The 26,199-nt window shown below is 46.2% G+C and overlaps 1 protein-coding gene and 1 long non-coding RNA gene across 4 annotated transcripts in view; both read left to right on the forward strand.

The window, feature by feature from the left end:
- Positions 1–278: 278 nt before the first annotated feature.
- On the forward strand, positions 279–2,131 carry LOC139592648 (uncharacterized). The gene is made up of 3 exons (XR_011680080.1): positions 279–399; positions 1,099–1,152; positions 2,053–2,131. It is a non-coding gene; the product is annotated as an uncharacterized lncRNA (long non-coding RNA).
- Positions 2,132–3,747: 1,616 nt separating this feature from the next.
- Positions 3,748–26,199, forward strand: part of ADAMTS3 (ADAM metallopeptidase with thrombospondin type 1 motif 3) — a 70,181-nt gene continuing 47,729 nt past the window's right edge. For all 3 annotated transcript variants that reach the window (XM_071431212.1, XM_071431210.1, XM_071431211.1), the window contains exons 1-4: positions 3,748–3,993; positions 4,766–4,793; positions 9,927–10,318; positions 23,294–23,450. In XM_071431212.1, the coding sequence (XP_071287313.1) occupies positions 3,925–3,993; positions 4,766–4,793; positions 9,927–10,318; positions 23,294–23,450 (646 nt within the window). In that variant the 5' untranslated portion in view covers positions 3,748–3,924. The remainder of the gene's footprint in view (positions 3,994–4,765; positions 4,794–9,926; positions 10,319–23,293; positions 23,451–26,199) is intronic.

Below are 26,199 nucleotides of genomic sequence, written 5' to 3' on the forward strand. Positions count from 1 at the left end.
CCATAAATCTTGCTCTGCTTTGTTAAAAATAATAGGTGTTCTATATTTCTTCATTTAACAACCTGCTAGATTAATAGTGGCTTTAAAACAATTAAATATGGTTGTGCAGTTTAATATTCCCAGTTTTAATGCATCATGAAGGAGAAATGAGAGGCACTGTCTTTTATGGAGTGCTTGGGTTTCATGTACAGTCTGGCAATCTTTGTCTGACACCTTGGTACTGGGATCTTCTCCTTACACAGGTCATGCCAAGAAAAGCTTTCAGCGCAGGTTTGAAAATCAAATGGCAAGTCACCAGGTGGCAAACAAGGCTCAAATTTGAGTGGTGGTATGGCAGCCAAAAAGGCTTTGGGACTTTGGGATGCACGGCTGGATCTGTGGCTGGGGCAGCTGCAGGAGGTGGGTTTCTGCATTTCAGCGGCAATACTTCAGAACATAAAATTTGGATCTTGTAAATTCTCCCTGTTAGTAAGGCTGGAAACCTGAGAAGGTCATGGTCACGTGCTCTGGTGTGTCACAGGGCAGGATCTGGGTCTCCAGTCACCTCCCTCACAGGGGACTCCATCCTTGTGTTGTATTTCCATCCAGGCAGGCTCCATGGAGGAGAGCCTGAGGCACGAGATCTCAGTCATTCAAAGGAGTCAGGTTTTGACACCAAAGCCGTATTTCAGCAGAAAAACCAGAACTGATGCCTTCCAAACTGGCTCTGATTAAGAAAGGTCATCAAATGCATATGTAGATCAGAAACTCAGAAAATAAAGTGTAATGATTCCTAAATATCAGGAAATGTCACTGCAAAACCGGGCATTAAAACATGTGTGTGGACAGGACCAGTGAAGACTGGGATTTGTCTGGATGATAGCTATTATTCCTAGGTGTTGTAGTTCAGTTACACTATAAATATTCCTGCTAGATGTTATAGTTGAGTTTACAAGGGGCTTGTCCCAAAAAATGAATATTTGAAGCTTGGATTAAATAGCACTGCAAGAACTCCTGATCAGTAACTTCCTATGGTTCCACAGAGGCAATATCCTTTAAATTCAAATCCTTTGAATTCTTGCTCCAATTAAGCTTGACTTTGAAATTGTTTTGTTCCAGACACCTCTGCTGCGAGAGGATGTGGGACCTCACAGAAACTATGTTCCAGATCAGGTAACATGTTTACTCCCCTGAGTATCATCCCTGCCAAATCCTCCCCCCTGGCCCTGTGCAAAGCCTTCCAGACAGAGCTCAGTGCCTCTTTGCTTCAGGCCCCAGTCTGGGTTCATGAAATATTTGTGGCTGTCAGTCTCGTGCATCAGCCAAGGTTGCACAGATGCAGAAAGCCCATCTGAAGGATTTTAGAATTGCAAATGCCTGACAGATTTTTAACAGCTCTATATATGTATACACATATGTAAATACATATATGCATATGTATGTGTAACAGACTAGAAATACACACAAGAAATCTATGATTTCTCTGGTAATAGTGTGCCAAACTGGGCTGCTGGAGATGAGAAATGTCTTAACATTGAACTCTCAAATCCTGCCTTGATTTACGTGTGTTACAGGAGTAGCACTTGCTGTGGTTTCTTATTGGAAATAATAGGGCATCTAATTTTAACACTTTATTTCTGCTTTCTTACAATTCTGTCAAGCCTTTGGTAGATGACAAAACAGAGTATCTGCCCTGGCCCCCAACTCTGTCTGTTGTGTATCCTGGTTTCTCTGACATTTAGGAACTTTTTAAGCCAGTTTGGCACAGTTTAATAATTTAGGAGGTCACAGACTTAACACTTGCAATAATGTTTTAAGAGCATAGAAACAGCTTTACTAGAGGCCAGGGCTTTGTATCCCTGTGCCTATGGAAGGTGTCCATGCCCATGACAGGGGGTTGGAAGTAGAAGAGGTTTAAGGTCTGTTCCAACCCAAACCAGTCTGATTCTGTGATTCCCTGAAGTGCCCCTGTAATTACCCTGAACAAACACCTGGGACTGTGCACGTTCATCGTTGACCCCACAGCAAACAGGTGGTTTGCAGCACACGGCACACAGGTGTGTCACATTACAGACAAGGAGCCTGTGTTCAGCGTCTGAACCATGTGCAGTGAGGTTGGACGTCGCTTGGTGAACATCCACGAGGGAAGTAAAACGGAGAATAGCTGCATGGTAAGTGAAATACTTTTTTATTTAGAATTATGGAGCTGGCACTTTACAGTTCCTGAGCCTTTCTGATTCTGGGCTTTCCCAGAAGTGGCTCTGTGCAGCTGCTGGTGCTGAATGTGACAGGCTGCTTCATGTTTTAGGTGCAGAAATCACTGTACACTTGTAATAAAAGATGCATTCCCACTCTCTCAGGAAAATTCCTTTTATTTTTTTTGCTTTGTGAGGGAAAATCATGCAGTTCAAGACCTGTGTCCTCTGAAACAGCAGGGCTGCTGTGGTTGGAATATTCAAAGTATCTCCTGAAAATCAAGGCCGAAGCTCTCCTCTTCTTTAATGTCGCTGTGACGCAATTTGGATTTAGTAGAACCCGTATTTTCTTTTTCATGTTGATAAGATGATTTCTGGCAGGGAGGTCAACTTAAAAATTCTAGTTAAGCTGTCACATGTATTCTGAGAACATTTAGCAGCAGCAGATCATGTGTTTGTGCTATGTGGGGCCAGCAGAAACTGATAGTGGTGGGTTGTGATGTTTCACAGGAGTGGTAATGCACAAGGTACAATAAAATGGGTTTTGATTGGATTTTAGGATCCAGATGTTTGTAACGCTGGCTAATTCTGACCCTGAAAAAATTCAGGCTCAGCTGAACACTGCTGGTGTTCAAGGATGTTGGAGTGGTTGATCTCTGCCTCCTGGAAAGTTTTTTCCCCCATGGGGTCTGTTACCAACTGGTTATGCACAGCTTCAACTGCATGGCATCTTCTGAGGAAACGAAGGTGTACAGAGTGTGCTAGTGCAGATTTCTGTCGGTGGAAGGTGCTGTGCAAGTGAATTTTGGCTTCTGCCGAGGCCAGGCACCATTTCCTTTTGTGTTGTGTGCTGAGTTCCCAGCTGGTGGGGAGAGAAATGGCTTTGTGGTCAGCCTCCAGTCTAGTGGGACCCTTGGGAACTGTTGGGATGGGACGTGGGGTGATGATTTTAAACTGAATGAGTGTCAGTTTAGGTTAAATATAGGGAAGAAGCTTTTTACCATGAGAATGCTGGGGCCCTGGCACAGGCTGCCCAGGGAAGCTGTGTCTGCCCCCATCCCTGGAAGTGTTCAAGGCCAGGTTGGAGGGGGCTTGAAGCAGCCCAATCCAATGACCCCCATGGCAGGGGGTTGGAATGAAATGAGCTTTGAGGTCTCTTTCAACCTAAACCATTCTGGGATTTTAAGACTGTAGCTGTTGCAGTCTGCCTTGGGTTAATATGGGAGCTTGAGGATGTGGTCCCGGGCTGGGGAGCTGTTCTGGGAGTCCCTGCCAGGGTGTGATGCAGGCAGTGATGGTGGGATGGATGGATGGATGGACGGACGGACGGACGGACGGACGGATGGATGGATGGGTGGATGGACGGACGGATGGCTGGACAGGAAAGTTGTTTCTGGGTGGATTTCAGGCGCATGGAGCAAGGGCAGGGAGCGCCGAGGATGCAGCGGGAGCACAGCGATAGGATCTGTGCCTCAGTGTGTCGGTGCGCGGAGTCGGGCGGGTTCCCCGGCGGGCCGGGCCGTGCCTGACGTGGAGCGCCGCTCGGCCGGAGGCGGAGCCGCCGCGGGTTTATCAGCGCCGCGGGTCGCGGCGGGCGCACAGCAACAGGCGGCGCGGGGGACCCGCCGCCTCTCCGCCCGCCCAGCCGGCCCCGGCCCCGGGAGCCGCCGCCGGAGGCAGGGAAGGCAGCGGCAGGAGGAGGGAGCGGGCGGAGCGCGGCCGGGGCCGGGGCGCGGGCGGCCGCCTCGGGATGGTGCTCCTGCCCCTGTGGCTTGTGGCAGCCGCGCTCCTGGGGGCCCGCGCTGCGCCCGGCCGGCAGGTGAGTGAGGGAGAGAGGGAGCGGGGGGACTCCTGCCCTCCCCTGCCCTCCGCGCTGTCCCACGGGGTCTTCCTTCGTCCCCCCTGCCCCGGGGCCCCCGAGCGGTACCGGCCCGGTGCGAGGAGAGGCTGGGATGGACGGACGGCTCTCCTCTCTCTGCCGTGCTGCAGACCGCTGCATCCAAGCAGCCTGCAACCGGACACGGCATCCCCGGCCCTGGCTGGATCCCGCAGCGGCGGCCTCTGGTCCCTTCCTTCTGGATCCTCTGCCCCTAGGTCCCCTATGCCTGAAAGAGCAAGTACCAAGCCGGCAGTGAGCTGACCATGCTCGGATCACTGCCACCGTCCCTGCGGTCACTGTGGTCCAGTTGGCTTTCCTATTCTCTAGCCTAGATACAAAGAGCTGTCAGCTCACTGCTTCCTCTCTGCCGTAGCACCCGTGCTTCTTGAAGCTCATCGCTTTCCTGCTGTTAAGCCCCTCTTTGGCCACCAAACTTACTTTTTGGCACAGTGTCACAACGTATAGAACGGGTCATTCAGAATCATGATTGCTAGCAGCTCTATTTCTGTTAAACTTGCTGTGGTCTCTGTTAGTATATTGGGAGAACAGCTGTTTATTCAGTTAAGGAAGAACTGCCATCCCTGGAAACCAAATGAAGAAACGTATAAAATAGTGCAGAACAGACCAAGTGATTTTTCAGCCTTCTGCCATTCCCCATTGCATAGTAATTACACTAACAACTTTGTGCACGTGTTTCTTCTCTCTTCTGCAGGCTGGTAAAGAACAGCAGATCCAAAGAGGTAAGTCTTTTTAGCTATTATTCCTGCTACCAAGACAGAAATAAAAGAAGTTAGCTCAAAGAATAGTTATTTCTGGAGAAGTGATCTGTATGCAGGCAAGCATTCCCTGTGCACTCGCCACCACTGCCACCCAGAAGGGTTTGTAGTTGCAGTGACGTGGCACGGCTTGAATTTGCATGCCCTCTCGTGCTGCGGTTTTGCATCTTTATGTGTCTGTGCTTCCCTTCTGAAATACAAACCAGTCAAAGTTATAAAATCTATGACTGTTCACTGTTGCCTTGTAAACTGATAGACCTGGGTAAGAAGGTGCTGTGCAGTGAGTTCAGGGTCAGTGGCATATGAGGGAGCTGAAGGGAAATGTGCCTCTGTGTGCCCATGGGGTGCTTCTTACTGAGACTTCAGCCTCTAGGACTCTTCCCAAAGAGAGGAAACTTCCTTTCACTGGGAGGATGCACCCACAGTAAATTTCAGGAGATCTGTGTTCATTTAGAGTAACTGGCAATTGGGTGCTCCACAGGATGGAAGAGGTACTGGAAGGATGTGGAAGCTGGCATTCCCAGGGCATTAGTGGCAGGGAATGCCATTCTATGTGCTTCTTCCCTTAGCCAGTGTGAAATGAGTCTTTGACCATCCCGGTACTGAGTGTGTGTCCCTGCACACGAGTGCTCTCTGGAGCTCTTCTGCGGTGGGAATGGACCACAGGCAGTTCTGCTCCTGCTGTTGTTGGACGTCTAGCCCTGAGGTTTTGGTGCAGCTTTTGTTCAGAAAAGAATTTCAGGCATTTCTGTGAATTTTGGAGGTCTTGTCTCAACTTCAGTTCTGGCACTGTGAGCTTCTGGGCTTAGGTTGGTTTCTGCCGTGATCAGTGAATAATGGGAACAGAGACAGCAAGGTACATTTAAAGCTAATTGGCAAACAGACGGTTTTTCCAGTGGTATGCTGATCCTGTTTTTTATTTCTAGTCCTTTCCGTGAGAAGTGGATTGTATTTGAATTTCAGAAACCATAAGCTATATAGGAATGTGTCTTTTAAATTACACAGTACATCAGGCAAAATTCCTGAATCTGGAAAATAACTTTTTGTCCTTTAACGTCTTCCTTTCTTCCACAGCCCTGGCACTGCTGTAGTCAGGAATATTTGGGGCTGAATTTGATCCTGTAGATTCTGATTCAGAAAGTACAGACCATAGAATCCCAAAATTATTTGGGTTGGAAGGGACTTGTATAATCATCTCATTCCAAACCCCTGGCCATGGGCAATAACACCTTTCACTATCCCAGGTCACTCCAAGCCCCCTCCAACCTAGCCCCATTCCAGGGATGTGGCAGCCACAACTTCAAACCATGGCTTACTCAGCTGAGAGCTGTAACGACTTGGAGGTAAAACCTGCAAATGCACTGTCCTACTTCTGAGTCCCACAAAGTATTGCTTTGCATTGGTGGTGTGTATTTTGAGTTGGCCCAGGGCTGGCTTCTGACAGCATCTGATCTTTTCTTGTGGCCTGAAAAGTCACCTAGGGAAATTAAGGCACTTAGGGGTTTATTTTTGTTAGACATCATCACAGGGATAGCAAGTTAGCACACTTAATTGCCTGCATTGATGCACAGAATGCTGCAGTGTCTGGGAGCTGTCAGGAGGGAGTCCTTGTGTGTCACTCAGCCTGAAGGTGCTGATGCTGTGCTGCACCTTGGCCTCCCACGCAGCAGAGCTCTGTCTCTGCTCAGTGCCACTTCTGGGAGACACCTGTGGCACAACTGTGCTGGGCCCCACTGCCTGCAGGAAGCACCTGCAAAACACCTGGAGCTGTGCAGAGGCTGCAAAAAACACCACACCAACCATCTCTTGAGCTGTCTGCATCCCTGGGACAAGTGACAGTGAAGTAAAGGAATGAAGACACCAGAGAGGTGTCCCACATTAGCCTCTCTCCTTGCTTTCATTCATCCAGCTTACCATCTCCAGATCCCACACAGCCTCATCCCTTTTCAGGTGCAGAGCTGAGTGGAAATTCTCAAGGAATCTGTCCCCCCTTCTTGTCTTCTAAAGATTACAGACTTTTCTTTCTGGGCATTCCTGCCACCTAAAGGCAGCCAAACAGAGAGCAAAGGGTAGTTCTGGAGTGACCCAGGTTGTTGAGAGGGACCAAAACCACTCTGTTGTTTCTGGAAGCCTCCAGCCAACAATGAAGCAGAAAAGGGTCATGACAAAACCCCTGCTGGGCTTGTCCAGTTGTCTCCACAGCATCCTCTCTTTATTAAGCATCACCTTGCTGAGTGACCAGAGCAGCTGTGATAAATAGTCTAGGATTTTCAAACCTCTGTTGAGCAGAGCTGTTGTACAGTGCAGAGACAGCTCTTGTGAGGCAGTGGCGTTAATTCTGCAGTTTCACCAGGTTTTGAGGAGAAAGAAAGTCGGGATAGCTCTCTTCAGAGGCATTCTCTAGCTAATTATGTTTTGGCACAAAATGAAAGAATGCTTTCTTCCTTCTTAAGTGCTTCCTTTCAACCTAAACATTGTGCAACTGGAGCGGCATTTTAAGGCCAGATTAAAAAAAGGATGAAGAAAATTTACAGTTAAGTGCTTTTCCTCTTGCTCTGATCAGCACTGTCAGCTTTGAATTAGCAGAGCAGATCGGCTCTGAAATTTTAGCTTTGGAAAGGGAGCACCTAGAGCTGGGATAGCATTTCCTCAGAGTGTGCAGTTTGTGGAAAAAGGGTAATGTAAGTCAGCAGAGGAGTTCAGATGTCGCTGGGATTCAGTCATGTCCCATTTAATTTTAATTGCCTTTGAACAAAAGGCATTTCCTCTTCTAGCTCAGCATTTACAGACTCTGGAAAAGGCTTTCGCTGACTCAAAACCTTGACAGTTGTTATTTTCCACCCTTTGTTCCTGCCTTCTTGGGGCTAGCTGGCTGCTCTTATTGGCCAAATAGCCAGGTTTTTCCCCCCAGCCTGTGGAAATGTGGGAATTCTGCTGCAAGATGTGCAGAGCAGTTTCTCGGCTGTGTGGTGAGCACAGAACTCCATCACCAGACTGTGGTCTCTGGCACTGAAAGTCCTGCTTAAAGAAAAAGGAAAACAAGCCACGAGGAATCTCAGCGAGGTAGAAGGTGGAATGTCAGCCTGGGAATGAAATCCCAGTGTTGAAGCACCAGGAATGTGAGGATCTGTGTTTTTACTTTGACCCAGTTAGGATGTACAACCCAGCACCTCTGTCTCCTGGGCATGGCCTGGTGTCTAATTAATAAAAATGACTTTAGAGTTTTAATTTGGTCCCTTCTCTAAGGAGACAGATTAACAATTCTGCTCAGAATTCCCAGTGTTTAAAATGGGAATTATCCTAAGGATAATGACCTAATTAGGATGCCAGTTTTAGAACCTGATCTTGTGGGTGTATGGCAAAATAGGTGGAGTTTGCTGCTGCTGAAACTCACCCTGTGGCTGCTGGCTGTAGGATGTGGGGTACCAATGGGCTTGGAAATGACTTTTCACATTCCTAGGATATAGAATTTGTATAGTAAGATATTTATAGTGCGAGAATTTACATGTGTGCATCTTACTAGTACCATAGATTGTGTTTCTGTCAGATTCCTCAGTAACTGGCTGGAAGAATATTAAAAACAGTTCCTTGAAGCCATTAGGAACATTTTCCTACTGAAGGTACTTGTTGAATGTGTGAGTCTCTTAAAACCAGTAGCCCTTGCTACCAGGAGAGAGGAACTGGCTGCTGAGCTTTTCCTCTATTTGATTCTCATATCAAGTGTGATGCACACTGGGAGCAGGTGGAATTTAGCTCACTTAATTAAGTATATTTATTTGAGGAATTCTCAGTGGTGCTTGGCACTGACATCAGAGCTATCAGATCTCGAAGCTTTTCAAATGAAATTGTCAGTAATACCACTTTGCTACTGCTTTCACCAGCTCTCCTAGGAAGAAGGGAGTAGTGAATAACTATTTTTGTGGAAGATGTCTTTTTAACTCTCACCTAGTCAAATAGAGAGGCTTAGACTTTGACCCATTCAGAGCAGAAGCGTGGCTCACAGCTTGACCTGGCTCTTCCCTTACAGCCTGAAAACCAGACGCCAAATATCCTGATTGCTACCAGATTACAGAAGTCTCACTGAAAAGATCAACTCATTTGAATGGATTTGTTTTCCAGTGGTGTGAAATTACTTGAAGACTTGTTGCCTTAGCTGAGGGTTGTGCCATTGAGCTTCTGCAGGATTACAAACAATGTGGCTTTGCTGGGTTTATGGCTTCTCTCAGCTGCACTAAAGTGCAAGATTTAGGGTCAAAATTGTGCAGATCTGTGTCAGGTTTTTAAATAATTAGATTCTCTCATTGTTTTTGATCTCTGTTACTCAGAGGAAAGGCAACAGCAAGTTGCTAGGTAGGGGGATTTGTAGAGGGAAAAGTTACTGCCTTTACCAGTGCTGACATGGATTAATTTATCAGCAGCACCTGATCTGCTGGATTTTTTCCCCATTTCTATTTCCTGAGAAATCGGTATGCAAATTGTGCTTATAACCAAGCTTGGCTCTTCATTTTCAAAAGCTTGATGGAAGTCCTGACACAGAAGCAAGTCCTATGTCAGGTGTACAACGGACATGTGGCATTCCTTACGGGAGAATTCAGAAGGGTCTGTGCCTCTCCTGGAGCTGTTGGGCAAGCCTGAAACAGGAAACTCCCCAGATAAATGTCAGTGAATATTTCAAGCTTTTCTCTTTATTTTTTAGGAAAATCATTTTTATAATAGCAGTTGATAGGAAGAAATTCTTCCCTGTGATGGTGGTGAGGTCCTGGCATAGGTTGTCCAGAGAAGCTGCAGCTGCCCCATCCCTGGAAGTGTCCAAGGCCAGGTTGAATGGGGCCTGGAGCAACCTGGGATAGTGGTGGGTGATGTCTCTCCCCCTGGAAGGGGGTTTGGAACTGGATGCTCTGGAAGGTCCCTTCCAACCCAGACCATTTTGGGGTTCCATGATAAAAGAGGAGCAGTGACACGTGCGTAGCTGAAACAGGAATCCTAAAATGGGATTTTTGGAAGGGGAGGTGTGAGGCAGGGGGGTCCTTCAGTCTTTGGGCTCATTCCAAGCTCCTGTCCTTACTTTGCTGTGGTGTCTGGTGTGTTTCTTGGCAGAGCTGCATTGGAGCAGAGGCAGCCCGTACGGCTTGGTGGTTCCCATCAGCACGGCAGCCGATGGCAGCTACGTGTCCAACGTGCTGTCAGCCGGCCGCCAGCGGCGCTGGGCGCGCGAGGCACCGCACGGCCCCCGCCAGCTCTACTTCAACGTCAGCGCCTTCGGCAGGGACTTCCACCTCCGTCTGAGGCCCAACAGCCGCCTGCTAGCTCCCCAGGCCGTGGTGGAGTGGTACCAGGACTCTGGGAGTGATGCTGGGAACGCCACTCGCACCGGGAGCGCTGTGGAGCGCTTGTGGAAGAGAGAGCCCCTGTGGACCGACTGCGCCTATGTGGGGGACATCACGGACATCCCCGGAGCTGCCGTGGCCATCAGCAACTGTGATGGGCTGGTAAGGCTGGTTTCTTGACGTTTGTGTCTCCTGTCACACTCTGGGCACAGCTTTTGTTGCTTGTAACCACACGTTCCTAGTGATGTCATTTACAGAACTTTATTTCTTAGAAAATATTAATGCCCTACTGCTTTGCTTTGGGATAATTTCTCTGAGGTTGATAAGCGAAGTTCTTAATGTCTCAGGTATGTGAGAGAGAACTCAAACCTACATGTTGGGTTTCATTTTTTATTTGCATGAGGTGTTACAAACAGGAAAATGACTAATGAAGACATTTTCAGACTTAAAAGGCGACCGTTTTTAACTGAGTTTAGAATTTGCTGTCCAAATGTTCCCTCTTTGCTTCTCAGGTATGGGAATGATGGGATGCCCTGCTATCCAAGAATAGCAGCATTAAGTTTTAAAGGGTTCCTTTATAAAGTGAGCATGCTTTTTGTTCTCTTAGCCGCAGTTTCGTTTCATCAGGAGGTGTCATATGAGAGTTGAGCAAGGGGTAACAGGTTTGTTTTCGATCTGTCTGTGAGCATGCAGGTTTCCCTGTGGCTGAGCAGATGCCCAAATCCCAGAACGAAAGGCTTGGCATGTTTGGAGCCCACACACCATTCCTTGGTTTGCTCAGGCAACAGTGAAAGCCAACAATACCCACCTTGTGCTCTATCACTGGTGGAACATGCCTGCCACATCCAGGGAGATGGATGTCGTGGTTACCCTCCTGCTTCTTTGGGACAGGAACCATGTGAAGAAGTCTGCAACAAGCATCCTTTCTTGGAAGTGGCTTTCCCACTTCCTATAGCTGCCACGTGGTCATGATTTGATTCCATTTGGAGATAAGTCCTGGCTAGCAAAGCTCCCACCTCAGCAGTGGCAGTAGTCACTGAGTAACTGCAGAGGTGTCTCAGAACCTCCATTCAGACCAAAACTCTTTGAATTCCTTTGCTTGGGGAAAGGAAATACTGGTAGTGTTTGCATCAGAGGTGATAACTTATGTTAGTTTGGTGTGTTTTGGGGGTTTTTTGGGGGGTTTTGAGGAGGATCTATTGCCAGTGTTTACAAAGGCCAAGCAGACTCCTGGCTGGCTAGATGGAGCTTCCAATGGAATGGCTCTGATGGATGAGACCCTGGCAGCTGGGTGTTGGCAGTAAGCCTGAGTGAAGCTGTTGTGTTGTGAAGACAAGCAATTGGATTAAATGGAATGAGATTAGGGAGTGTAGCTCCGGCACAGATTGCTGTGGGACTGGCAAGCTGCTTGTGCTGTGTTTTCAGGTAAAGGACGCCAGAGGGGGACTCCTGGAGTGGGAGTGGCTTCACAGGGACAGAGGACAGGGTTGGATGGCATATTGGGATGAAATTCTTCGCTGAAGATGGTGAGGTGCTGGCACAGGTTGCCTAGAGAAGCTGTGGCTGCCCCATCCCTGGAAATGTTCAAGGCCAGGTTAGATGGGGCCTGGAGAAACCTGATCTACTGGAATGTGTCCCTCTTTTCCCATAACATTCCATGTTCTTCCCATGGTTTTGGTGACTGGACCAGGAGAACATGGCCTTTTTCCTTGAGGAGTGTGGGTAAATGCTCCTGGGTCACTCTTGTCTCTCTGTTTATTCCGACCTTCACTGTTTTAACATCTCTTGGAGCTCTAATCATGTGAGTGTGAGAGAAATAAATAATCCTGATGAGTTATTTTATGCTTTTTTCCTCCCGGCATCTCCCAGGGTAGCAAAAGGAACTTGCAATTACTGTCTCTGGTTTCTCTGTTGCTGCACTATGTGTCTCTCAACCCAGCCAGAATATTTGATCCTCAGTGTATCCTAAAGATCTGAGGAGTGAGATAGTATGGCTTAACAGAAACTGGAGCAAGAGTGAGAAATTCTAGGGGCATGTGTGTGCTGGAGGGATTTATTTTTGACTTCAAAGGAATTTAGACACTGTCCAGAGCAGCCAACTAAGTTCTGAAGCTGTGGAGAGAAAGTGGAGGGAAGCACTGGGGTAGCAGTTTGCACAGTGTATAACTTGTAGAAGAGGTTGGATATCGTAAGAGAAAAAGAGCATTTGGTGCTAAATTTTGATTGTTTGATAGTAAATACGTGGAATAATCAGCATTTGCACTAGCAAAGTGAGATTTTGCCAGCAGTCTCTTCCTGAATCTAAACTTATATTTAAACCCCCAAATACTTGAATGCTTTTGTTTTGAAATAGTTTGCATATCTACTTTTGCAATGGAAGTTGTCTGTCTGCCATCAGTTCTGCAAATTCCTATTTTCACATCTGCTTAATCTCCCTTGGAAATGACCCTGTTTATTTAAAAATCCCACATGCATGTGCCTGCACTTGTCATGGCAGAAGAACCCTTCATTAGTCACAGAGGAGGTGCCTCTTGTCTGCTTCACTGTGTGTCAGAATGCTGGTGCATATTTCTGCTGTTGTTTGGTCAAACTAGCAGTATTTATTGTCAGAATCCTTCAGGGGTGGAAGGTGCCAGCCTCAAGAAAACACTACAAATGGTTTAGGTTGTAAACAGAGAGAAGGCAGCAAGCCTAACATTTAGAAAGAGTGTCTTAAAACACTTTCTACCTGTTAATGTATAGAAAATCACCCCAGTTTGTCAGTTAGCTTCCTGCCTTTGTGACAAACTCTGAGCAGGTGTGTGATGCCTTTAGCTTGTGCTTCCACTCTGGACTGTGTTCCTGTAGATGTGTGTCTCTGTGTTGGAGCTGGGATCTGGTTTGTGCTCACATCCGTGCCATCCCAAGGGGCAGGGCTGGTTCCTGTTTCTCCCAGAAACCTTGCTTGTTTCAAAGGAAAGGGCCAGGCCCAGGACAATGAGCCTTTAATCTTTGACTTCAGATTCCAAGTAAAATGGGACTTCTTTTTTGTTTGTTGGAAGTGATTTGGAGTATTTTTGTTTGTTGAAATTTCATGGCCTTCAAGCCCAGGGCAGCGTGTGGTTGTTGGAAGTACAGCTGTTTGCAAGTGGAAGATGCTCAGGAATCTGCCTGCCTTGTAGTGTTCAGCTGCCAAAGCGGGGAAATCCTGGAAGACAGACCAACCATCAAGAATTTAAAAAAATACCCAAACGTGCTTAGATCTGTCATTTGTGACAGATTATTCCTCACTTGCTTATTGCCATGCCTTTTTCCAAGGATATGGAGACGTGAAGAAACACGTCTGTGCATGTTCACAGCTACTTTCCTTTGGCAAATCTTTTGGAAATACAGGCTGGAGTATCTCAGACTGGAGATAATTGCACAGGCTCTAAACTTGGTTCAGGAAAAGCTTTACAAATCTGTAGGAGTTGGGGCTTATAGGATCCAAGGAGTTTCAGGGCATTTTGATTTGGTTCAAATCCTTTTTTATTACCATTGTTTCATCAGGACTGAGCTATTTGGGCTTATTTCTTGTTCCTGTGTTGGTTCTAAGGTACTATTTCAGCATGACTTCCCCCAAGCTGGCAAGACAGAGCTCCTAAATGGGGAAACATCTTCCTAGGAGCCGAGGGTGTTTGAGCCCAGTGTATTGGAATAGCATTTTGGAGACAAACACTTGAATTGCTGCAGAGTATCTGGTTGTAGAAACTCAGAAACATCAGAAACTCCTGCTGAGTTTGGGATTGGGACTGGAACTGGGACTGTCCCCTCAGGCCTGGAGGTTTCTTCCAGTCCAAGCTGAGAGCTGTGGTCAAGGGGACATCTGGTCATCCAGAACTTTGTGGGAGGGCAAAGCACAAGGACAGCAAAACAAACCCTGGGGAGATGGAAGGCAGGACAGACCCTGGGAGGCGGAAGGCAGGACAAATCCCAAGGAGAAGGAAGGCAGGACAGACCCCAAGGAGAAGGAAGGCAGGACAGACCCTGGAGAGAAGCTGCTCTGGCTGCGTGCCGCTCTGGCAGATGGCAGTGGGGCCTTAGGCTGATTTAACACTCCCATATTCCTGCTCCCCTGCCCTACTGCGCTCTTCCCACAGTAATTCCCTCCTGCCATGAACTCCTGTGACCTGCTCTGCCTGCTCTCAGCACTGGTGCTCACTGTGCTTGGCTGCATGATGAGCTGGGTCTGATGGGCTGCAGCTGGACTCCATCCCTGTCACCTCTCTGCCATGCAGCACTTCCCACAGCCCTAGGAATCCATAGGAAAGAGGATTTCTCAAAGCTCAGGAACTCCAGAAACTTGGGAAAATGCATTCCCTCATTTGGGACTGGGGGCTGCTGGAGTAAAACCCAGAGGGGAGGAGCATTGATTGAGAAGGGAGGCAATGGGCACGGAAGTCAAGTGTCAGTATAGTGGAAGATGTTAAATAGAAAATCCTTCATAGGTCTGGTTTGCTTCTCCCTGAAATTTATCAGTCAAAGCAAATAAGTACTTCACCATTACTTCATAGTCAAAGTTTATGCAGATGGTTGCTCCAGCTCCATTTATTTGTTCTTGTTTGTTTTTATAAATTTTTCTAACACAGCCAGATCTGGTCTAATGACAGCTTTGCCTCATTTCCAAGCCCTTGTGTCTCCTCCTCTCGCTCCTGCTTACCTTCCAAGACAGACTTTGGGCCTTAAATATTATGCTTTGGCCCCTTAAGATGAGCCTTTATACCTCAGAAGGGATGTTTGGAACTTGTGACAGTTTGTACCCCAAAAATGATGTTTTTAATCCTAGAGACAAAGTTTTGAACTCCAGAAATGACGCTTCATGACCCAAAAATGACTTTCTTAGGTCTAAGTGTGATTTAGACCCTGTGTATGAGGGATTAGACACTCAAGATGTGTCTTGGACCCTAAGGATTGATTGGATGATAGAAATGGAGCTCTGGACATGGGAAATGAGGCTTTGGGCACTATAAATGCAACTTCGAGCTATATCTGTCCAAAAAAGATGGAGGTAGTTTAGCTCTTTTTGGCTCATAGGAAGTGTTTGTAGGCCCTTTTTGGTAACTGAAATTAAACTTGTTCTGTTTGTCTCTATCCTCTGTTGAGAAGCAGGTGGCAGCAGGTTATCAGGTAACTGAAAGTAAAGATGAAAGGGAAATCAATCCCATGTGTTCTGACCATTCAGCAGAATTCCTCACCCTCCAAGCTGAGGAGAGATGCAGTGAGTCCAGGCTGGCATCTGAATGACCTGTGATGTCACCTAAGGTGCCTTCTAGAAAACAAGGACCTCCCTGTGGGGCCTCTGGAACAACCAGCAGGAATAGCCCAGAACACCTGAACTGTGAATTTAACAACCACCCCAGGCTGGGCAAAATGTGCACGTGGCACATAGCCATGAGTAGAAAATATGGTGCTCAGGAGACTTGGGTTGTTATTAGTCTCTTTTTTCCTGTCTTTAGACTGGAGACAATATTTGAAGGTAACTTGAGAAAGTTGACAGTCTAGTGTGGGTGAGGCCAGGTGAGGAGAGCATCCTCTAGGAAGGGGTTTAGGAACAGGCAGCTGGAGAGAGTCTGCCTGGAGACTTTCCATAAAAATCTCCACTTTGGTTGCCACAGCTTCAGACTTTTATTTATAGTTTATTTCTGATGTTGAAAAATCGTTCTGTACAGCAAAGCACAGGTTTACATGTAATCCCTCCCTTTTAAGCAATATATTTAGGGGCTGAAACTGCTGTTACAGATCAGTGTGTGGTTAAAAATGCTCTGGAACAAAGGCCTGGTAGTTGAGTGCTGCTCTGGATATGTCTTTTGTAGCTGTTATTTAATCACACCTTGTAGTCCTGGTGATGCATGTTCATAAAACACTGCTTTTAGGGCACTTGGGCAAAGAATTTCCTTTCTGGATTTTTCCCTCTTTGTTTCCAAAACAGCAGACGCTTCTTAAATGTTTTCATTCCTGGAGGCTCACAGCTGACAGTTTATAAAATAGCAGAAGCTTATTAAAATGACTAAGTATAGCCCTTTTTTATGGTTTCAGTAATAAATCCCAGATTGTATAACCTGTGTGGACCCTCAATAACACACCCAGAGTGCATGAGTTGGGCTCTCATTCCTCATGTCCTGCCTCCACATGTCACCCGTGGCAAAGTGTGTGTCCCAGGAAAAGAAAGTAAACAGATACTGAAATAGCCAGGGTTATCAGCATTCAATCCTTGTAGCCTCTCTCCAAGTTCTCACTGATGGTGGAGTGAATTTGGTGATGGTGGTGCTGAATCTGTGACTGCATTTGGTAGGGTGGAGGTACAGGAGCCATATTCAGCAATGGCTTTTTGATGGTCCATGTTTATCCACTTGGATCTGCAATTTAGCCTGCAAGGCACATGGCCTGATGTTTGCAAAGGGGCAGTAAGCAGGACTGGAGAGAAAATACTGTGCCAGGTCATTGAGGAAAAAGAGTTGCTCTGCTGTTTCCTGTTCTTAGTTTTTCTCTCAGGGTCATGCTGCAACTCAACATTTTGCTCCCATCCAGGCTTTGAAAGAGTCATGGAAAGAAAAGTCATGTGGTTCCATCTCTGGCCCCTGTGTTTCAGCAGGAGCTTCTTGAAATGATGGATAAAGTGCTTTGCTTTCACTTCTATTTTAATAGATACTTAGTTTTCATTGAGTGCTTCTGCTACTTGGCTGAGAACTTCAGTAAGTTACAACCATGCAACACTAAATCAGCTTCCCTACCTCATAAAAATCCCTTTGTCATTTGACTTTCTTGGTTTATACGTGACCAAAGGTGTAAAACTGCTTCTCCTTTTCCTTTGAGAGATTTTACCATAGTTTGGGGTTTTTTTCCTTTGTGCAAGAATTTAGAACCAATCTAAAACTATGAGTTTGATGGGAGTATTACTAGCTTTGGTGCTTCCTAGCTTTTGATCCCCAGAGTAATTCCATTCAGAGGAAGCTGCATCAGTTTTCTGTGCTCCTCTGACTTCTCTCTGAGGAGATGATTCCTCTCATGCATAGTTTGGGCTGAGTTTTCTGTTGCCTTGGAAGGGTGATGATGCTACAGCATCACTTTTGACTGTTGTGTACAGGCAGCAGATAAATGAGTATTTATTTTGCGTGCCACAGTAGAAATTGATGTTGCTGACATCCACACCATGGGATCTTCACATTTTTGCCTTATTTATTCGCTTTATACTTTTGGAGTATTCAGCACTTGAAGGTCTCATTTCCCCTTCTCTGAAGACGATAAGATGTCCTCACTTTTTGTTTTCCTTTCCACATTTTAGAGGAATCTATGACTGGTGGCATCCCATGATTTCTGGATCTGGGATAACACCCGGTTTACTGCAGAACTGGCAACCTCTGCTGTCTCCTGTACCATTTCTCCATGAAATAGCTCCCAGCAAAGACCTGCTGTAGCTGACACAAAGACAAAACTTGTGCTCAGTAAATATTTCTACAGAGATTTGCTGGGACTGGGCATGTGCCTGACTGCTCTGAGCATGTTCCATGCATACTTTTCCCTCTTGAATAGCTGATATTTTAAACCCACAGTTCCTTCTTTAAGGACAAAGCCTTTGGCCTGCCAGCTCTATGCAGCAGTTTGCTGTTAAAATGAATCCCAGTAGGTTTTCCAAGAAGAAAAAAGAGAGACATATTTTTCCACATAAAATCAAAGTTTGTTTTTTCTCTGTGCTTTTGTATAACTCTTAGGGGTTTTCATTGAGTTTTCTTAGATTTTCTGAAAGTGGGGGAAAAAGAAAACCCAGAATTTGGATCAAAACCAAGCATGAGAAATTTCAGCATAAAGGAATTTTCTTATGGATGTTTATAGAGGAGACTAAAAAACTTAATTCCAGTCCAGTGCAGTGACCCAGTAAATGCTGACATTTTCTTTACTTCTGTGCAAATTCAACAGGAATTTGGTTAATTTGATGGCTCTTCCACATGCCTTTTGCTCCTTAAAGTGGTATCAATTAGTATGTTGAGAGACTTCAATTCCTGTGGGCAGATGATTTCCAGTATTTTGGTAGGAGCTTGTCTAAGAGCCTTCTTAGTATTGCCCATGGTTTGGATATTAAAGAGGATATTAAACATTCCTACCTTTTCACCTGTGTCTGAATCCTCTGAACAGATAAGACTTCTCTTGGCAAAAGATTTTTTTTTAATTTAAAAATCTGATATTAATGATTGGTCACCAACTGCTGCTGGGTTAATAATTTAGTTGTCAAGTCCCTGTGCTGCCTGTGTTCAACACCCTTCAAGGATGGAGCCTAAAATGATACAGGAGCTCTTGCTTTAATTCTGAGATGCATGACCAGGATAAAACATGGCCTAGAACATGGATTTTATATCACACTGATCTTCCAGAGATGGAAAATGGGCTGTGGAATTTCTGCTTGCTCCTCTGGGAAGCATTCCAAGGGTACTGGAGCTGGAAGGTTAGTAAATGGAGATGTTTTACCCCAAAACCGTGGTGTTTTCCCAAAGCCAGACACCTCCATGGAGACTGGAGGCCCATGGAGGAGGAATTCCATCTGCAAACCTCCTCCGTAGGCACCCAGCAGCTGGATCAGCAACATCTGTTTCTCCAAGATGTGCACAGTGCTGCAATATTACTTTTTTCCAGCATTCCTCCAATGTGTGGTGTTTTTTCATATGCCAAGTATGTTGAGGCCATAAATACTATAGCATGCAGAAGATGTGGAAGGAGGGAAGTTATATCCATTTGGATGCCTTTTCACTTCCCTGCCACAGGGACCTGCTGGACTGGGTGAGCACAATTGGACTTGGGACAAGGGTCTGGGGTGACAGGACAAGGGGGATGGCCTTCAGCTGGCAGAGGCCAGGTTAGATGGGGTATTGGGAAGGAATCCTTCCTGTGAGGATAGTGAGGCACTGGCATAAACTGAAGAGTGGCATCATGGGCAAACTCAACAAGTTGAGAAGCTTCTAGAGGATTTTTGGAAAGAAACCCAGATAATCAGTTGATTCTTGCCAAAATGTGGAACCCGTGCAGCATGGGAAATAATATCCACCCAAGGAACTGAAGGGGTAACCCTGGAGCTACACAAACTTAGAATCAGTGTCCACCCACTGTGGCTCAGTTTTGGGGGAGGCTGGCAGGGGGAAATGTGCTGCAGGCAAAGCATACTTCTTTGCTTTTATTTTTCTTCCAATAAATCAAGCAGTGTTGGGTGCAACTCCAAAAGCTTTTTGCCTTTGGGTGGAAAGTGGAGCAGCAGGTACGTGTGACGCAGGTTTTGCACAGTCACCCAACTGGACCCACCTTAAGCCAACAGAGAGGTGAAAGGTAGCAGTGTTTTGGGGCTGAATCGCTGTTTTCAGACCAGGCAGCACCTCTTTTATAAAAGCATGTCTCTATCCACTCCTGAAGAAGTTGAGACTGGAGGGCTGTCTCCAGAAGCTGCCCCCTCCCCTTGCAGGTCCCAGGTGTTTGTCTTGGCAGGAGGCAGTGTCTGCTGGGCCGGGGCTGGGATATTAAACTGCGGGAACACAGAGCTCTTGGTGCCTTTCAATAGGGCTTCTATTCAGGTAGGGGCAGGATAGAGCTGTCAGGCACCTGTGATTGTCCAGCGGGGAAAAAAGGAGGGATGAGGAGTGGGGGGAGAGCTCTGGCAATGTTTTCCAGTTCTATCAATAGAATGGTGAGAAGAAAGTGTTTTCTGGGTTGGTTTGACTGCTGAGTCCTTTGCTGCAATCCAAGCATTGGTGGATGGAGAAATCAAGGATGATACTGGCTGAAACAGTGTGTGGGATGGCACAAGGAACCTCCTGAACTGAACTTCCCACAGGTGGAGAGCCTTGTAAGAGATTTTGCTGCAAGCTGATTGATCCATATGTGGCCCAAAGTGAGAATTAATCCAGGTATCCTGATTCTGATACTTGGGATAGTTCTCACTTTCCATATATATTCCAGATATGTATTTCTGCACTTAATTTTTAAGGTATATGGAGTGGTTGATTAATTTAGTTTCCATAGAATGGAAATTGAATTTCAGTGGCCTTAAGCTGAAGGACGAAAGGTTTGGATTGGGTATTAGGAACAAAATTTTCCCCGTGAGGGTGTGAGGCCCTGGCATGGGCTGCCCACAGAAGCTGTGGCTGCCCCTGGATCCCTGCAAGTGTTTGAGATCAGGTTGGATGGGGCTTGGAGCCACCTGGTCTAGTGGAAAGTGTCCCTGCCCATGGCAGGGGGTAGAACAAGTTGGTCTTTAAGGTCCCTGCTAACCCAAACCAGTCCATAATTCCATGATTCTCTGTGGGAAAGAAGGGGAGTCCATTTTGGATGCTTGGAGGAGATGCAGGTGGAAGCTGAAACCAGACCATGGCTGACTCCCTCTTTATTGGATAAACCAAACCTCTGTTGGTCTTCATGAGAGTGAAGGGTACTTAGCCTCTCTTGGTCAAATAAAGCAGGTAGGTTCTGCTGCCCTTGTTTTGAAGAATGGAAGGGGGAAGAGAAAACATTTGGAGAAATCTCCAGGCTTTCAAATTCTTGATGTACAGATCCTGTCTGTTTCCCTGTGTTGGTGCGGGTGTTGGACTTGATCTTGTTCTTTGAAGCAAGCAGGTTCATCCTCCTGAGCACAGTCTCTCCCATAAAACAGGACACACTGTTTCTCACTGAATTTTTCAGTGTCCTTGGATTGGACAGTAACTGCCTGGCTCTTTGACACAAGCCTTCTTCACTCTTCTGAGAGCTGTGATCTTCTCATGCTTCCCTTCGAGGTAGAGTCCAACAGCACAGTCCATATTTGCAACTGTGTGTGACTGAAAGGGTCAAAGTTGGAGCAGCCTTCTGGAGGGGAAGGGGATTTTGGCATCCTTAGATCCCTGCATTCATTCCTGATATTTTTCTTGCTTGTTTTTTACTAAGGATGACCATTTCATGTAGCCTCTTGCTGCTGAGCAAGCTCCAACCTGCTTATTAATCTGCTTCCACTTATTGACAGGCTGCTGTGTTTGGAGATGAATGTAAAGCCTTGAACATAATGTTAAGTTTCAATTTTTTTAGCTTATATCTCCCCTTGGAGATATAAGCCTAAAAAATTGAAATTTAACATCACATTAAGTTTCATTTCAGCTCTTCCCAGTGAAGACCCAGCACATGGTGTTTCCAGATTGCTGTGTATGACAGAGGGATGTGCAGATCCTGGGACAGAGAGAGTATGTCTGTAATACAAATGAAGGTTCTTGTGTGGAGAGATGCAGGGAAGCTCTGTGCATCTTGAATTCCCATATTGTGTTGCTGGTTTGCTTAAAGCAGCTTTACAGATCTGTTCTCCCACTGATCAGAGCTGGTTTAGGAGAAATAGCTGCTAATTAACGCCTTAGTTCCCCAGGGTGTCACATCAGTGTTAATGCCTTTCTTTGCTGTACAAAGGCATTAAGGACAGCTTGAAAACATAATTTATAACATTTTCTTCCTTCTGAGAGATTGTGTGTTTTGCAAAGTGTTCCCAATGCAGATACCAGCAGAGTTTGGCATGGAGACTGGGAGCAGAAGGTGAGAGCATCCTCTGACCTCGTGGTGTTGGCCATGGGATGGTAGGATGGGTTTAACAACCCAAAGCCTTTCCTACTCTCTGGTGATCAGTTTTAGAAGCCCTTGATAATGGATCACTGTGACTGCTGTGCAAACTTCCTGACATTTTGAGGGTGGCCTTTCCGAAGCTCGCCTGGCAATTCACTGCCTCACCCATACTGCAAACCGCTAGAAAAGGGGGCATTTGACTTCCTAAAATACTTTTGGAAATCCCACCCATAATGTTTAATACTGAAGGTAAATGTGGCCATTAATGGACACTTCACAGCTCCCCGTTGTGCTCTCTGAATGAAGGGCTCTTTCCTCCTTCCCTACAAACACCCCATGCATATTTATAGGGAATCATGTTCCCCCTTAAATACTGTTGATTTTGGCTCAGGAAGTGATTCCTTAGTTTAACCTGCCCTTGTAGGTTATTTTCTCAAGGCTTTATATTGTTTCTTATTCCCTTATGTTTGTCTGCATCTTTTACATTTTGGAAGGAAAAAAAAAGTCTTTTCCAGATTTTGCTTCTTCCATGGACTGTCCAGTAAAGGATATAAGGTTTGGTGTCCTCTGGGAAGCCCTCCTAGGTGGGCTGCCTGGGCCAGACTGGGTTTGGCCTCGCTCCCATCTACCTTTTATTATGAACTCCAGCAGCACTTGCTCTTGCATCTCTCTCACTCCACAGAATTCCTTCTGTTCACTCTGCACCATTTGTTCTGGATTGAGGGGGACAGGAAGAACTGCAGGGATGAAAGGAATTAATGGTCAGATGTCATTTAGACAGCTGCAGATACTGGGGAGCCAAGTAGATGCAAATGGGGTGCAGATGGGACCTAGGGCAGGTTTCTTCTGGATTCTCTCCTGGGAGAAGCGAGTTTGTAGGAAAGCCAAGGGGTCAAACCACTTCCCTGAGCCTCAGGGCTGAGGTGATGCTGTATTCCAGCCACTATGCCCCAAAGGCTGCTTGTGGATTTTGGTGGTCCTGTTGTCTTCCCTCTTTCACAGAATCCTGAGGACAGCTCTGGAGAACTCTGCAGTAGCACAGATTCCAACCTGCCTCCTTCAGTGGATGGAAATTTTGAATGTCATTAATTTAGAAGAAAAAAAGTAGTAAAATTAATAGCATTCCAAGATTGGAGACTGCTTTCCTGGATTGCTCCATCAATGTGCTTTTGTGGGAAAAAAAATAAATTTCCACTACATACTTTTTTCTTGAAAATCCACCACAGCCTTTTCTCCAAGGGAGCCTTGAAAAATACGTACTCCGAGCACCTCCCTGGCCATCTCTCTGGCTGGGGGGAAGGAAGCACTGGGCTGGCTCTGCAGTTTACAGGGAGGATTCACTTGGAAATGCACAGCCTGCTTCTGCCCCTTCGTCTCCATTCATTTGGATAACTTCAAGTTCTTTTTGTTGGTGAATTTATTTTTTTTTTTGGGAGGGAAAGAAATGCATGGGTTACAGTGGTATTACAAGCATTTTATACTTTGTACCTCTTGGTACTTGTTTTAGAGCCTGGGTTTTCAGGCTCTAAAATGGCATATGGACATGTTTTCTCTCTTCCTTACCAGGCTGGAATGATCAGAACTGATGAGGATGAGTACTTCATTGAGCCTTTGGAGAGAGGAAAGCAGATGGAGGAGGAGAAGGGAAGAATCCACATGGTGTACAGGCGCTCAGCGGTAGCGCAGCATCCCCCTGACGCGCTCCCCGATGTGCACACAGGAGGTACAGTACCCCGTGGGGCTGCTTGCAGGGCTCTTCCAGGTGACTCCAGCCTATGGAAGCTTTTGGAGGAGGCTGTACAGCTCCTGTTTAAAGTTTGCGTCTTGTTTCTTTCTGAGTAACACAAAATTGTGCCAATTTTATTGTTTTCCTCCTTCTCCTGGTTGCTATGAAAGTGCTCTGAAGGCAGTTGTGTTGATTGGATATATTTTTTCACATCCAAGAATTCCCCTCTGCCTTGAAGATGATGTGGTTGGTCCATCTGAGAATAATTACCGTGTCTGAGGATAATTATCATTGTGTAGTTTAATCCATTTGCTTGTGTGTCTTTTTAATGTTACACAAATCCTGATAATCCAAGGCATTGCATATTGAAGGTTGAGGGTTTTGAGGCTCTGGGCTCAGGATGAAAGAGCAGCTCTGCATCCATCAGTGCTCTGACTTTATTTCAGTATCATTCAGCTTCTCACATTCTCACTGTGTTTATGTTGTGTTCACATGTCGTTGAAACTGCAAAGGGTTTGGGAAATAAAAGAAGAAGTATTTACAATGCACAGAGCTAGAGGTGCTTGGCTTTTGGTACCCCAGCAAGGCCATTCCAATTTAGTTCATGCATCTGTGGGGAGGTTTAGCCTGGAGAAGAGGAGGTTCAGGGACACCTTCTCTGAAAGAAGGTCAAAAGTCCCTGAATGGAGGTTGTAGCCAGGTGGGATTCAGTCTCTTCTCCCAGGTAAAAAGTGATAGGTCAAGAGGATGTGGCCACACATTGCACCAGGGCAGATTTAGATTGGATATTAGAAAATATTTCTTCATGGAAAGGCTTGTCAAGCCTTGACACAGGCTGCTGAGGGCTGTGGAGGAGTCACCATCCCTGGAAGGATTGAAAAGTCATGTAGATGTGGCACTTGGGGACATGGGTTAGTAGTAGCCTTGGCAGTGCTGCAGGAACAGCTGAACTCGGTCTTGGAGGGCTTTTCCAACCTCAAGATTCCCGAAGGTTAAAGCAAGGTGCCCAAGCCTGTGGAACCTGAGGAAATGTTTGCAGTGGTTGAGTTGTCTGGTTGGTATGAGCTGCACATGAAAATGTTCCTCTTTCTTCTCTGTCCTTACCTCTCCTCCACCACTGTGCTTGGGCTGGAGGCAGCTGTGCAGAGTGCGCCCTGCTCACACTTTGGGAGCTCAGCCAGCACACACAGGAGTCCACATTTTCAGTGACACATGACTCAACAAAACAGCCACTAAGATACAAAAGTACTTAAAATTGTTGCTGTCAATGAAGTCATCACAGAACTGGAAGCAGTGTGACAGCCTTTCTCAGCAGTGACATGGGACATGCTGTGTCGTGTTTTCCCTACAAGTCACTTCTCTGGGAGGGAGGCTTCCAGCTCTAGCTATATGGAAGGAGCCTGCAGTCTGACAGGCCATCTGGTATTCCTGCAGGATTTACAGCATTTGGGGGTTGGTTGGACATTGCTCAAACAGTTGGACAGAATGAGTGCAGAGTTGGAAGTCAAAAAGCTGCCATCCTGAGGGCAAGGCTTGAGCAGTGATCACAGGGCTGAGGAGCATGGAGGGGTTCCTACCTGGTGCTCTCATGGAAGTCAGTACACCTACCCACTTCTCTTTCCCTGTTTCCTTTAGGGCTGTCCCTTTGATGAAGCTCCCCTGAGCTGTCTTAAGTGGGAACCAGAAATGTGGGGGGTTCTGGGGAAGATGTTGGGATGCCTCAAGCTCCTGGATAGTGTGGGTTCAGCCTTCCCACCCTGGAGCAGCACCCTGTGCTGATTTCTGTTGATGGTATCCATGGCTCTGGACAGCCTCTTTAGGGAATGACAGTGGCAATTTGCATGGATTGTTTTCATAATTTGCTTTGTGTGGAGACTGATTTCTTTAGAAGCCTTACATGATACACTCAAGAAATCAGATTGGAAATCCTGCCCCATTCCTGTGGGGAATTTTTGTTTGTGTGTGTGCACAACCAGTTTAGGCCCCTTGAAGGATTCCTTCATTAGTTATTGCCTTTTTATACCTCTGTCTTTTCAGTCATTTTGGTGTGAGTAGGATCGCTTGCATATAAATGGACCTGAATATTTGGGGTTTGTTTTGATACCAGGTAATTGTAGATAGTTTTATATATTCTATGCTTAGAAAATGCCTCTGCTCTCACTCAGTGGTATCAGGGAAATGTGGATAATTTTCCATATTTTGACAGACTGTTGGCAGGATTGACTATTTCTATATCACGGGCAATCTGTCTGCTGATTCAAAGGATCTTGTTTGACTGTATTCCTTGGAATCTGATCTTCCTTCTGCTAGGTGAGGCAATGCAGGGAAGCAGTAGGTCTTGACCACCAAATAATAAAATAATTTCATTAATCCCAAATCCTCCTTAGACCCTGTGGTGTCCATTGGACAGGGTGTTTGCTGGTTGGAAGTGCTGAGCTCAGGTTAGCTCCCCTGGACAAAGGAAGATCTTCCTCTTCGGCGGGGAGGAAGGCAAGGCCTCCCATGGGAAATCCCAGCTATTGAAAAAACTTAAATGCAGTGGGATGTGACACTGGACGTTTGTTTTTAAGCATCTGGGATGAGCACCTGGTCTGGGAATCATCCCACAGCAGGACAGTGTCTAGAGGTCTCCCTGGGTGTAAATACACATGACAGGCTCCTGCCAGCTTTTCCATGGGTTGTCCTGGGATGACATTTGTAAGCTCCACTTCCCCAGTCACTTAAGTCTTGATCCTAAAGACACTGA

This window comes from Agelaius tricolor, unplaced genomic scaffold (assembly GCF_023055355.1).
Source record: "Agelaius tricolor isolate 1412-34295 unplaced genomic scaffold, bAgeTri1.0.p SCAF_8, whole genome shotgun sequence".
Lineage (NCBI taxonomy): Eukaryota > Metazoa > Chordata > Aves > Passeriformes > Icteridae > Agelaius > Agelaius tricolor.